This window comes from Xylocopa sonorina, chromosome 9, assembly GCF_050948175.1.
Source record: "Xylocopa sonorina isolate GNS202 chromosome 9, iyXylSono1_principal, whole genome shotgun sequence".
Lineage (NCBI taxonomy): Eukaryota > Metazoa > Arthropoda > Insecta > Hymenoptera > Apidae > Xylocopa > Xylocopa sonorina.
The window spans coordinates 5,405,795-5,420,363 of NC_135201.1; the positions used below are offsets into that span (position 1 = coordinate 5,405,795).

General features: G+C 50.1%; 1 protein-coding gene across 11 annotated transcripts in view; it reads left to right on the forward strand.

Annotated features, from left to right (window-relative positions):
* The window catches only part of LOC143427719 (protein daughterless-like), a 101,334-nt gene that overhangs the window by 16,614 nt on the left and 70,151 nt on the right, over positions 1-14,569 (forward strand). For 9 of the 11 annotated variants that reach the window (XM_076902119.1, XM_076902117.1, XM_076902113.1 and 6 more), the window contains exons 4-6: positions 766-1,018; positions 1,194-1,222; positions 1,604-1,651. In XM_076902119.1, the coding sequence (XP_076758234.1) occupies positions 766-1,018; positions 1,194-1,222; positions 1,604-1,651 (330 nt within the window). The remainder of the gene's footprint in view (positions 1-765; positions 1,019-1,193; positions 1,223-1,603; positions 1,652-14,569) is intronic. The other 2 variants (XM_076902114.1, XM_076902118.1) reach the window with 1 other exon arrangement.

Sequence of the window (14,569 nt, forward strand, 5' to 3'; positions counted from 1 at the left end):
CCATTTTCTCTCGCCAAGTACTCGGAAAGGGTTCGAAACCTATCTCGTATAGGTTTAAGTCCACTTAAAAATATTGCTTCTCTCCTTTGCGAAGTATTCGCGAGAGCTGTTCGAGGCTTTGCAGTTAGATTTGTACTTTATATTTATACTTGATTTCATCGCTAATAATAGACAGATGTTTACTTTATATGCGGGCAGAAGTACAGCTCAATTGAACCGGTAGTTTTCGCGAGAACCTGCCACTGCTTTGGAAACTGTTTTTTTAGAAAAGCTGCCATTAAACTTGGCCAGTTTGAAGGCCAACGATGACGAACTTATGGAACTTGCTCTTAATCCTACCAAGTCATAAAGCGGTCCTCATTCATCCCTAAGGACCTTCAATCTTCGACAATTCCTCATACAATTACAAAACAATCGTATCAATATAAAACATATGTTACAAAATTAATTCCTAGTCACTGTAATTTAAAAAAATTGCTCGATACCCTAGCAGAGGGTGAAATATTCAAACAAGCAGGGTACAAACATATTATTTACCCGGAGACACTTATTGCACCCTTTAAAAAGGGGTGAAACCCTCGTGAAGAAGAGAAGATCCTCTACAAAACTGTGGATTAAAATAATATTGGCGCGTGGGTACCAAAGAAACGAGAGACGCTCGCGAGATGAATCCTTTGCAATTTCGATTTCCCTGAGAATTTTTGTTCACAGAAGGGTTGTGCACTTTGTTTAGTGAGAATAAGGAAGAAAATGTTGATTTTCCAGACGTATGGTGGAGGAACGTACGGTCCAACTGCGGGAGGGCCAGGCGGGGGGCCAGGTGGAGGCGGGGGTGGCGGTGGCGGTGCTGGAAGTGGCGGCGGCGGAGGTGTCGAGGGCGCCACTTACCCCCCGGACTCACCGTACTTCCCGTTCGGGAGCCGCGGCGTACCGCCCTCTGTGGGGACGCCCACCCCCGCTGCCAACCCTGCAGCACCCACCGGCACCAACGGAGCACGGTTACCAAACTCCACAGCTGGTCAGTTTTCTTTTTTTCATCCATCTCTACATTACAACTTCACGACCTCTCGTTGCGCGGACGCCTCTCAGGCGTCTCTGCGTCCTGCGAGCTCTTATTTTACCGTTTCTTTTCTTTCTTTGTACCACGGTGAAGGATTGTTGTTAAGTCGAGGCATCTCGTTGGATTGTTTCAGGCGCCGCGGTGGTGAAGAGGAAGAAGGACGTAAGTATCTTTTACTTCTTCAATATTGGATGGATCTTGTTTGTTTGCTGATAGCTTGTGAACTTGTTTGGCCGTCGCAAATATTTGTGAACGCCGCCGCTCTTATTATATCCGAACGGCGTTGATTATCGTTTGTAAACGGTGGTCCATTCTCTCGTGCCAACTTGTGTGCTTCTTCAATATTTTTTCGTATACAAATGTTCTGTAAACTCACGCTTGAAACGATAAATGAGACGCGTACAATCTTTCGAGATCGTCGGAAAAAGTGACGAGCGTCGAATGTGGCGGTAAATTTCGACAAACGCATCCATCCGTATTCGTCCCTACCCTAATTTGATTTAAATCACGAGAAAGGAACTGATATCGTGGTCGTTCATTTAGCAGGCCCTCGACGGAGCGGACGGCGAGGTCGTAACAACGCAACACTGGGTGAGTGACTCGAAAAAGATTCGATAAACGCATGCCAGTCGGTAGTAAATGTGTTTCCTATCCCCGACATCGGGATTCGATAATGGCTACGAATGTATCGGGACCATATGAGCTCAGCGGCGCGATTGATAAAAGCCACCGACGGAAAGACGATGGAATTAGGTTAGCCTCGTAAATTACACTTTTTTCCTACTCTCTACATCTCTCTCTCTTTCTCTCTCTCTTCTTCACCACTGTGGTTCCTCCGTGCGCGGCTCGGTGGAGGAGTCTCGCGCGATCTCAGGGACCGCTCATGATCGTAATCTTTACGAGCACAGTTATAGAGCATAATGATTTTACCAAGAGTCCAGCCAGGGATAGAACTCAGCCGATCTCCGCTCGTTTCCCTCCTCGTGAACTGTAATCCACGTTGGTCACACGCCCCCTCGTTTTTTATCCATCGAAACGGCCGCGATTTTTATCGCCCCCCAGGGTTCCTGGTTAATTTCTCCGGTTAATAAACCGCTGGTGTTAGGTGATCGATGGAAATTTTCAGTTACGATGTGAAATTTTTCGGCGATTCGCAGAGGCTGTCTGTGTATGTACGCGTATTACGTAGCTTTTGGAAGACAGGAGGGAAGGAGTAAGTGGAATATAATATCGATCGATAGGAGCACGTTAAATATTTGTCGTACGCGCTCGTGACTCTCCTTCGAGTGGTAAGGTAAAAGAGGTTGAAACAAATCGCCTCTCGATGATCAAATACACTCACGCACCTGTTTAAATTCTCCTTCCGTGCATCCGCTTAACTGATTTATTGGAGGATAAATCGGTGGATAGCCGAGGTTTATAATTTCGTTTCTCTTTCGCCGGATCCGGCGTACGGCCGCGTTATTTGCAGTCTATTCGATTCCAGGCACATCGCGGCTCGTCAATAAACTACCACTTCCGTGATTACCCGGCAAACAGGGGTAAATATGTCGACGGGGGTTCGGGAAAGGGTCGCGGCCGGTATTTTCGCACTCTCCCTCGGCGTCGATTATTTCCAATCGTTGAAAGACGTTGCCCATGATTCGCGAAAAAAACACCACGTCACTGACGATTAATTATCAGTGGATCTCTTGCTATTGTATTCGTCTTAATTAGTTTTTTTTGTATCAGCGGTGGATTCGTCGAACGGATCGAGTGGCTGAAAATTTGTGTCAGTTGTGTGGTGGGAATTTGGGGAACAGCGGTGATTAAAAAATATCTGAGTCACTCGGTGTTAGGGTTTTCGTGGAATTCCGTTCGATAAGGTCACCTCGATTCGAGGCTGATCGATAAGATTAAATATTACGATTGCCCGCCTTCGGTTTTGGCGCCGTCCGATTTAATCGTACGCTTCTTCATTAAAATTTCGCGCTTCTAACGCACCGTTTTGCATTTTTGTTTATTTTAGTTTTGTGTGCGAAGAACACACGGGAGAACAACAGAAGGTATTGATCGCTGAGTGTACACATTAGCGCTCTTGTAAATAGATTGTAGATAAATTGCGCAAAGACGCGTATCAATAATATCCATTTACATTGTAATTCAAACATCGTTCATCTTTCTCGCACTTAATTAGGAAAGAAAAGTAAATCTGACCTAGTTTTGCGCCACGCACGGCTGTTTATAAACCAGTGTCCAATTTTTCTACAATTTTTCTACTTCTACAAGCGTAGGATAATTAAAAAAAGAAAGAGAAAGATGCAGTCGTCATAATTCTAAGAAGGTACAATTTAAATCTAGCAACACGTTCGATCCTCTATTACACCTTCCTTACTTCACGTTCGCGAGTACAGTTTTAATTACACGATACGTTTCCTAAATTAAAAACCGATAGACCTTAATCACACGCCTCTGAACAGGTTCCAATAAATAGGAGATTCCAGTTCGTGTTGCGCGCGATAAAAACCGATCAGCATAATTATAATTACACAGACGGGGACGTTATCAGCTCGATCGCCGCCTCGATACTCCTCCAGCCGGAAATTGTACTAATTTTTCCATCGAATCAACGCGTCGAAGAGTGTCCGCTACCAATAAGAAAAGTAATTATCCTCGTCGAGGATCGTCCATTAAAATTACGCTGCGAAGACAACGTGTTCTCCGTTGGCTTTTGTACGGAGGAATCGGTTTATCGAGTAACGGGGCCGAAGCAATAATAAATAAACGGGTAGAGTCACGAGGAATAAATCCTCGATTATCCCACGGTGCAGATCGTCGTTAATCCAGCCGATACGGTGTGTCGCGCGAACCCTCGACCACCCCTAAGCCTGCTAATAATTTATTCAGCGCGCAGGACTACGCGATTACGTTTCTATTAGGATATGAGCGCTCTAGTGTCCTCGAGGGTGCCGTAACCCGTATTCCAGTTCGCCACCATTGGGAGTTTCACTTATCGTTACCACCGCCCCTACGCGATGTCCCTTCCATTTTTTTTTCCTTCCATCCGCAGGCCTCTCGACCGTGTCCGGCGGTGTGCTGGCTCGTAAGAAAACACGGACAGCCCTGCTTCCTTCTAAAAATATAAATATTGTCCTAATGGCTGGGAAACGGAACAGCTATGACACCCCTCGCGATGCTGTTCAAAATTATATCGCAGTGGTGGCACGTTTTTTTTTTTTCTTGCGTACAACGTAGAATTCTGTGGACGTTCTCTCGTTCTATTAAGCAGAGAGGGGAAGAACTAGTAGCTTCGTCCGTCGATTAGAAACGAGGCGAAGTTCCTTCAGTTCCACGGTTCGTTATCTGGACGGGTTTTCAGCCGCTCGTAGGCGATTTCGGTTGAGATCTGCCTCGTATCTTGGCGAGCGACCCGGTGGGAAGGCCTGTTTGTGTATAAGGGGGGTCACGGGTATCGGTAGGGACCATATGGTGTCGCGTGCTACGGTCGCCAGACCGTGGAGCCCTTCCACCGTGGCCACCGTGGCTCGCGCTATGGCTGCTTCGATGGCTTCCTCGCTAATTCGTGGCCTCGAGGAATTTTCGTGGCCGCCACGAAGAGACGAGGCTCCCGTATAAGTGGCACGCATTCGCGCGGACCGCTGCCCCGTCTGGACCACCTTGAACTCTCTCGATGGATCACGCCTGACCAGCACACGTCCCGACATCCCTTTACGGGCTTCTGTCTTCCACCTCGATGACGGACGCGACTCTTGGCTGGCGATCTGTCGCGTTACTTCGTCGCGTAATGTCGCGTCCAGTAAGAATGATACGATAACGTTCTCCAATTCGAGGAACGCATCGAAATAGTTCGGTACCAGCGTGAAATTGGTCGTCCTCGAGTTCTTCTTCAGGGAGAGAACCACTGCGCGGAAGTGGTGTTAGGGAGAAAGCTCGGTAAAATTGTTGGTCCTCGGTTGATAAAACAAATTGTTAAGTCAATAAAGCATTTAGTTCGTAAAACAAATTATATGTTCCCGTAATCTGCAACACGGTTCCCTTCTTTACGATATCGTGGTTGCTCGTGTTTCCAGAGTTCCAGGTTAGTTCGCTACTTTCTCTCTCGCAATTACGCGATACCCTGCGCCGGCAGTTGGGATTTTTAACTCGTTTCGAGCGTTAGTTTATTAATAGCGCCGCGAGATGCAATTATAACGAAACACTTGTCAATTGTACGGTAAGAAGCGTGGGGCGCGCGAATTGCCGCGAATTCGATGATTTATTACGGGTACACGTTCCGAAGATTAATTCCGTATTTTATGAAGAAAATTACGGTTCATTTAAATATATACATAGGGATTATAACGATCCGGCAAGGCAGCCAGGATTGGCTCTGAATTTTGATTGACGGATAAATTGGTATCGCAACTCGCGTCCATTTTACGACGTCGGCAAAGCAGGTGTTTTGCTCCGAGAAATTAAGCCACGTCCGATGTTCCGCTTTTAATTGCCTCGTAATATCTCCGGCGCCTCGCCGGTCTCACAGAGGCGGCCATTAACGCGAGCCTTTCGTAACGTCGAGAATTCCATCCCGCACGAGACGCAGGTCCGCGTGAAAATCCCCAGCGCGGTTACACACGGTCCCGTCGAGCAAGCAAGCAAGCCCCCAGGTACCATTCTCGGTGTTAGAAGCTAGTTCCGCGACACGGTCAATCGCTCGTGCAGGATAAACGAACCGGCTCGCGATTTTTCCGTGCCCTCGTCAAACAAAGTAGCAGCTTTACGGGCGATTTTCAATATTCATTTGTCCACGCTCGACGTTTATCGGCCACATAAACCCCGTTGTTCCATGAAACGCGAGCACGATCGCCCATGCGTCTCTCCTGCTCTCTCTCTCTCTGTCTCGCTAAGCGCTCGCCTCGAGCACTCTGGTGCCACTCTAGCGCTCGAAGCTTCTTTTGGGCGCAACGGGAACAGGTCCCGCCCGAAATGGGAACAGCGACGTCGTTTCGTTTCGCGAGAAGAGCGCCGTATCATTTATTTAATCGCGCGGCTCGTGCAACCTAACGATCGGTTCGATGGAACGAATCCCCGACTGGCAGTGGCCAGTGTCCAACCGGAGCCGCGTCTCCTATCCTTTGCCGGATTCCGCCGGGACTCATTATCAGTCGTGAACGCCCCGGACGATTTGAAATTATAGCCGCTCGTTCCCCGGTTCCGCGGGCAGAGCCGCGCGTTATTGTCTTCGATAAGCCTGGCTAATGGCACCGCCTAGGGGACGGAAGGACCCTTGGGCGCGCGAGTAGACCAGGGCCCTGGAAATCTGACGGTCGGACAGGGAGCAGCGGCGCTGTCTCGTCAACGAATCAATTATCTGCCGGAGGTGAGGCGGGGTGAGAGAGGGAGAAAGAAAGGAAAAAGGGAGGAAGGTCAGCGGCTCGAGGGGGACAGAGACGGTTTGCTAGAGACGTTGAACGTTGTTTGACGGGCACCTGTTGCTGGTAGCACACGAGCCAATGCCTCTTTGGCTCGCACTCTCTCTCTCTCTCTGTCTCTCTTGTTCTGGTTCCCTCGCCTCCCTCTTCGCGCTACTTTGGCCCCTTCCTTGGTCGACCGCGCGCTATTTTACCTCGTCGCACCTTTTGTTCGAGCCTGGCTCGTTCCGTCGCGAAACACGGTCGAAGAGCAGGGGCGACGCGGAGGGCCGTTCGAGTTGCGACGGAATTCCAACGGAAGTCGCTTGGAAATGGCCAGGGTGGATCGAGACGCGGCTCGAGACGTCTGTGCTTGGAGAATTTCCTGTAATTTATTAGAGATTAGTTGTTCTGTATCGTGCTATTATTGGACAGACACCATTGGGTGACGTAATGGGACGCAGACAGTGACGGTTTGAGAGACTAGCGATTTTTCGCGGTCTCTTCAACCTCGTAAACCTGCTGGACGTCGAACCAGTACCGATTACGCGGCTGCAAATGCACTTCGCGATTCCAACACTTATCTCGGCTGGTAAAGTGCTCGCTGAAGTTGGTATCCAGGAACCGCGATGCATTTAATTCCCTCGCGTCCCCTTTCGCAGCCCCCATTGTGTCCAGCCTCCCATTTTCGTGCTTTACTGGCCTGCCAGCCATTGTAAATCCGCGTATCCGGCTGAAACTTTCCGTTTCTTTACTTTCTCGCGCCGATCGAACTGGTTCTACCCCGTTCTTTTCGGGGCCGCCTCGTCCCTCCTCGTCTGCGCTTGGGGTGCGCGTGCCGTTGCCGTTGAGACTCCAATTTACCAACGTACAGATAAGTCTCTCATATTATATCGTACGCGTCGGTGAAATTTACTACCAAGATCAGCTTGCAATGGGTTTCTCCTTAGTCGCTGCAGGAAGGTATCGATGATGTAATATTACCAAGAGACCCAGTCGAACGAAACTTGGTCAGTACTTAGCTAACAAAAGATCCTTTCATCCCCCTCAACTTTCACAATCACTGGTCACTTCAAAATCTCTTTATCGCGTTCGATTACTGTACCACTGATACACCAAATTGGAGACTCTGACAAGTGTCTCGAAAACTTTCAACATCCACAACTCTGGAAGGAACCGTTTAGCATCCAATCAGTCGTTCAAGGTATATCAATTGAAACTACCCAAATTGACAAAGAGAAATGCCACGGCTTCCTCGAACGCTAGCAGGGAAGGGTTGAAGCGAGCAGTGGAAGTCAGTGGGCCAGGAGCGAGCAGAGAATAATGTCGCGACCCTTATCGTATTTATACCTTTCCTCGTCGATCTTTCTATCCCCTGCTCGCTCTCTCGCTTCCACCGCTACTCACCTACCCTGTTCTCCTCCCTCTTTCTCCGCGTATCCCTCTCTTGGTTGCCGTGCAAACTCGCCGCAGTGTACACAGAGTACACAGCACGGCGCAGCGCGGGTTTATGGAGTGAGTTGTCGACTTACAACGGGTAAACCACCCGTCGCCGGCTAGAGGGGAACGGGCACGATGGAGCGGTCGTGTCGGCGGGCGGTGGGCAGAGGGACGCGTCGAGGGGAGTTTGTATCGGCGTGGATAAAGCGGAGAGAGGATAGATATGATCTGCACACATATTTTCTGGTCTCGAACGTTGCACGGGAACGGAGAGCCCGCGTACGCACGCCCAGGCCATTGTTCCCGCGCAACGCCGCTTTAATTCGTTGCATCCAGTGCTCGTTAAACCGCGTTATTGGAACGGGGAACGATTTTCAGTCGCGACACGTCGATTAGTACTTGCCTGACTCGCGGATCGCCGCGCGCTGTTTCTCGTCGATCTTACAAAACAGGTCGCGTTCCGCCTTGGCAAGCGTCGCACGGCCGTGCCTGCGGATACCAAGATGGCGTCGCTAGAACCGTACACGCGCGGGGTTGATCGCGGTAGCTTTGCTATTCCTCTCGCGAATAATCATTCGTCGGTCGTTTTGTTCGCGAATTAATGCGTTCAAGCAAATACAGAACTGGTTTCACGTTTATTTTCGGTTATCGTTTAACGAGCATTTTTCATTTACTAAACCGAATGGCTGAAATGAAGTTTCGCTTGAAACAAATTCTCTTTTAAAAAGCGCAAGTGGCTGATTGCATCCGATTTCTTAGGGAGCTTTATATTGCTACGAGATCGCGGTTTATTATTTCAAGAGAGAAGCCGTTAAGATCCCGGGTACCACTTTAATCGGCGTTAACTTCCGCAATCTGCACCTCGCGGCTTCGAGTATATCGGCGATCCGTCGTTATCTTCGCGAGGAGTATTTAGAGCAAAGTTAATTTCAATAGGAAGGCGAGCTTTATCGGGGCGAGTCAGATTAGCAACGCGATGTACGCTGGGCGTGGAAGACACGTAACGTATAATATATCTGGCGTGCGATCGCCCGAAAATGCATGCGTGAGCGATAGTTTACGGTCATTGTGGGATTATCGCGATAAATTATTGGGTGTATCGCAACTGCGCCTATCGGTATGTCGATAGTATTAATTGGGTCGTCGAGATTATTACCAGGGAATGTATCAATAATAATTACCAGTGTACCGCGCCGCGAGCGACGATTTTCATCCAGATCGTATAATCGTACAATAAAACTCGCGCCCCCTCTCCTACGTGCAATTATAATTTCGCGTTAAAATGGACGCGTTCAAAACACCGCAGTTCCCGGCACGGTTGAAATTATTCCATTACGCGTCCTTTCGCGGTGCTCCTCTTTTTTACGAAACGAACAAAAGGAGGACGGGTGTAATTACACGGACGAGATGACGCGGTCCGCCCCGCGCGAAGGGTTGAAACGTTGGCCCATACGGCCGGTCCCATGGATGGTTGAGTCCTTCATGGCGTGTGCAGGATGCTCAACGATCCGCGTTCCTACCGTCGACGCACGAGATTAATCTATTACCTACGACCGGCAACGAAATTTCGAGTGGCCTCCGTATCTATCTCCGTGCACCCCCTCGGGCTGGGGGGTCACGTGGCGAGCCAGGGGGGTGTTTTCTACTCGAGTGGCCACTTCACGTGTATCCCGCGATCGTTTTCATGGGGGATTAACGACCGCGTTGAGAACCGCACGGCAATTAACATATCAATCGCGATAAATGGATTCGCCCCGCTTTTCGGACGATCGCGGCACAATGACTGGTCCCGGTTGCCCACGGTTCGCGCCGATGCCGGTGCCCGTGTGCACCTTTCACGCAAAAATAAACAGACCGCGTTGTCTGAATGGCTGCGAAACGGTTTTGTTACGTGGACAATTGCGTAATCCTCCCTCCTCGAGGTACCAGCGAGCCGCGAGGGTGGCGCTCGGGGACCTTCGCGTGCTTCTGCACGTGAAACCAGTCGCGCGTGCTTCGATACGCTTCCAGGATACTGGATCCTTCCGTTCTGTTTCTCTGTTCTCTTGCCTTTTTTTTTTTCTTCTTTCTTCCTTTCTTTCTTTCTATCGTTTAATCTTGCGACGAGGAGGACACCCTGTTCAGTCGCGTTAAAACAGTCGTGTACCATAATTCCGTGGAATACACGTGTACACAGGGTCGCGTGTGTGTGTTTGCTCTGCGTACGCGGCAGTGTTTGCACGGTGCGTACGGCGAGGGTGCGGGATGATACGAGCTAAATCGAGCACCACCCAAGTGTGCTTCATTTGTGGCGTACCGGGCTGTGAAATTCGGGGATGCTTCTTCGTCGCTGTCGACTGCCACCCTCGTCCTGCCTACGTTCTCGTCATCGTTTACCCCCAGGTTCGCGATGATTTGTCGACTGTGCGATGATGGGGGGTTACGATGCGCCAGGAATGCTTTTCTACGGATACACTGTAGTTAACGCGTTTCGAAGGCAATCGTTGGTAATTTTATTCCGAGCAGCGGAATTTTGGTGGCTGCGCGCGTTGAAGGGTTACCTGGAAAGGTGATCTCCTTCTTGAAAGAACGTGGAGCTGAGTAGGGCGTAGAGCTAACAAGAAAAGGGTGGAGACGTATGGACCCACTCGAAATAGAATTCCAGACTCTGCTGGATGACTGACTGACCGTTTCTGTAGAGAAGAGGGATATAGTTGCGCGCAAACACCCCCGCAGAGTAAATAACCCGAGTGCACCCAGTGGCAAGCTGAAATTGTATTAGTCTGTACGTGTTTCCGTTTCAGTTTCCACGTGCTCGCATTTTTATTCCTCTCTACCAATCCTTCGATAATTCCGCGACCCCGCGTCGCGCGTTCTGTCGTTATCTAACCTTGCTCCATTTCTCTGAAACTTAAGAATAAACTCGAAACACTCCCGCTAGACTTGAGAATTAAATAAATTCATATCTTAGACGAAGCAAAAAAAAAGAAAAAAGAAAAACAGTTGAATTCATTCGACGAAAAAGTGTCTCCTCCTGGGGCACCTGAGAATGCTAATCGCGTTCATCCACTCCATCATCCGCCGCGACGCGAGGAAAGGGATACCTTCTTTTTTTCTCCATCCCCACGGTTCCCGTTGGATGTTTAACGCGTGCATCGATTTATGGTAATTGTCGTCCGAACTTGGAGTCCCGTCGTCCTTTTTACACACCGCGCTCGAGATTGACCCTCCTCGAGGCCCTCGGGCGTGGATTTCACGCGCGCGTCCCACCCCCGTCGGCATCCCCGAAAACTATCGGCGCCCGTACAACGTCGGGGCTGATTAGAATTTTATTATCGCGAAGGAGGAGGAAGAGAAGAGAGTAAAAAAAAAAAAAGAAAAAAAAAGAAGAAGAAGGAAGGAAGCGGCGAAGAGGTTCACCGAAGGGTGGCATATGGCGTGACTCCTCCAGCTTTTGAAGTTTTCGGGGATGAAAGAGGCCGCCGTTCTCGAGTTTACTTGACTCCTGCCCCTCCCTCCGAGGATTCTCTTCCCCCTCGATCTCGTTTCTTTCCCTTCGTCCCTCCGCGCCCCTTCCTCCGCCCAGGGAACACCCCTACCTTGGTCCTCGCTCACGAAACGAGCTACAATCCCTACCCTCCCCGACCAAGTGGCTCGACTTGTCTTCCGAACTCTCGAAACGACTACCGCCCCGGGGAAAACGTTGGCCAAACATCCGCGTGAATCCTGCAGTTAGCCTAACTCGCCGCGGAAGTACCCTGGACACTCTCCGGGAAAGTTTCCACGGTGGACCTTTTCCACGACAGTCGCGATGATAATTCGCCCGGGCGAGCCTGCCTCCGCGAACTTGGCGATATTTCATCCCCGATTTTCCCTTCTATATATATATATACAGATTCGTGTAACGTATGGGGGGTGGGTTCCTTTCTTTTTCGGTTGGTATATTCCGTTTCCTACGCGTTTTTCCCCCCCATGGAAGCTTAAGGGTCCCATTTCAGCGGAGTGGTTTCCCGCTACGGAACTAATAGAAATTTCGAGGCACGGTACCTTTACGTATCGAGGTAATGTAGCCTAAGTACAGCCATATAAGATAACAGCGAGTGGGGTGCACCAGGATGGATAACACCGGTCTTCCTTCCACCGCTGCTCAGTCACCGCCGGATTCGGCTGTGTACAACTTTTCCCGGTTATTTATTGCGATCGACCCGCGTTCCTCGATCGACCTTCGACCACCCTCGTCTACTCACGCTTCCTCTTGGCCCCCAAAACATTTTCCTCTCACTTAGTCACTCGCTGTCTTACACTCCGTCCCGCGATGTTGCACTTTGTCTTCCACCAACGATACAGTACGAGCTAATTCGAGTATAAATAATTTAGATATGGACGCGATTGTCTTTTTTGCGAGAATTCGTTTCTGTCAACCAGAGAGAGCCGTCGACACCCGCGTAGAGCCGCGAATCCGCGTAGAACCGACGGAAGGAAAACCAAGGAAGGACCGATCAATTCCTGGGGAGGATATTTTGTAGTAGTTTGATATTTCTCATGAGTATCGACTATAGTTCGGTTAGGAACACTATAGCCCGGGATGGGTAGACTAAGCGGCGGAGGTTGGTACTAAATCTCACCCTAAAGCATCCCTACCGAGCCACCCCTAACTACGCTACTAGTGCTCCTGCCACCCCTCGTTCAGTGTCTCGCATTGGCGTAGCTATCGCCGGAAGGAGCATCCCTGTTCCGTCACCTCGCATCTCCAAAACGTTACTTCTGAACTTGTTCCGTCGAACCAGTGGAAACAGAGCGATGTCTCGTCTCGAGTGTACCACCCTGGATCGTTCGATTAATCATCGACGGGACTATAAAACGAAGCGCGTCGAGGACAGTTTGCAGAGTGACTGTCGAGGGGGACGTTCGCCTGGAACCGTCGATTTCCAATGCACCGATGAAAGAGCGTTCGCGAGCGTGTCCCGATGAAAATTCATCCGCGAACCGGAACACGATCGATAAGACGCTCGGCGGTTAGCTCGCGGGAGCCGCGCCGCGATAAAGAGAGTCGAAGGAAAATAGAATGGCGCGAGTGGCAAGGAGGCACGTCTCTCCTCCTCGATATGGTCGCTAGCTTTCGTCTCCTTTTTAGGACAACCAGCTTCGTATAACCGTAGATATTCCCGTGTTATGCGCACCTCTGCAGCGTTCGCGCGCGCGCGCGAATCTGTAGGGGATCAACGCGCGGCATGCGCTGGACACGTACATACATGCACGCGTCGTGCGCTGGCTCGTTGATCGAGATTCGTTAGGTCGATCTATATTTGGACGAATCGATCGCAGAGAGGGGGGCATACACCGCTAGAGCAGCCTCGATTAAGGCTAATCGGGATTAATCTCGCGGATCTCACAATGAGAGCCCGGTTGTTCTTTCTGAGTCCACGCTGGCCACTCGACCGGGCCGAATTAAAAAGAATTAATTAGAGAGATTAGATATCGGCTGGTAACGACCGTCCCTCGGCCAGCGGGGGAGCGAGCCGATTCTTTCGCGTGGCTATACACCCCGCGATACGCATAAATCTATCGAAAATTGACCCTTCGTTAGCGGCTTAATTAACAGCCGCCGGGTACGATGGAACGCGGAACGGGGCGATCGAGATTTATTCTCTCATTCAGCGGAGTTTTAAACGCGTGTACCATTGCGATTGTTTTTCCCGCGGACGATCGATCAATTATCGTTGAGAAGTGATAGAAAATTCCGCGGTCGGAAGACGCGAGACTCGTCGTTCGAAAAATTCCTCGCTGCCGTTTGGCAAGTCGCACGCTCGCTTTCGACTCTCGCTCGTACGATACGTTCAATTATTTGATACGATAAATGCCCAATAAAGCGGACGATTACCGCTCGATTGATATATTTTTTTTTTCGAGCTGGCGAGCAATTTCTATAACCAACGTCTGCAGCGCGATCGCGCACGGCTCCCTTTTCGATTCCGCCCGTAACAACCGTGCACAGTCGAGAGCCATTTTCTTCCCAAGACACACGGAGTCGTTTTCTGATCTCGATCTTCGCGGGTGGGAACGATCGAGGAGCTACGTTTCCCAGTATATACATCAGAGCAGCGACTCGCAAGAAAGGTCAGATTAAGCCTTTTTCGTAGCCACGGCTCCCTGGCAATCCCGTTTTCCATCGAGCTTACGCCAGTGGCGTCGCCCCCAACCCATCTCTATATACCGTCGCCCTGCAGTTAATGTGTTCCAGGGTGGAACCCTGTACCCACCCTCTCGGCTCCCCTGCCCCTCGGACCGCCCCCAATTTCAGCCCTCTTTCCACGTCTACCCTTACCGTTTCTCTCCCTCTTCTGGCTCTCTCTCTCTCTCACTCTCTCCCTGAAACCCACCCAACTCAGGATCTCGGGTTCGCCTCAACGAGAGAATATTTCTCTCTGTTACTCGTACGCTTCACCGTGTTTACTCTCCTCGTTCCTCCGCTCTCGTATTCCATTCTTTCTCCCTCTCTCTTTCTCTTTCTCTCTCCGTTCCTCGATGCTCCATTTCTCTTCCTCCTCGCCCCCCCCCCCGCTCGCGCTCTCTTTGTTTTAGAAATTAGAAGCGGATTACCGAATCCCCCTTTCAGCTGCGCTGTTATTAACTATTACCTTTTAGCCATTCACCCTCTCGCGCTCGAACGAGTTGTACCGGGAAATTAAATCACTTTTAT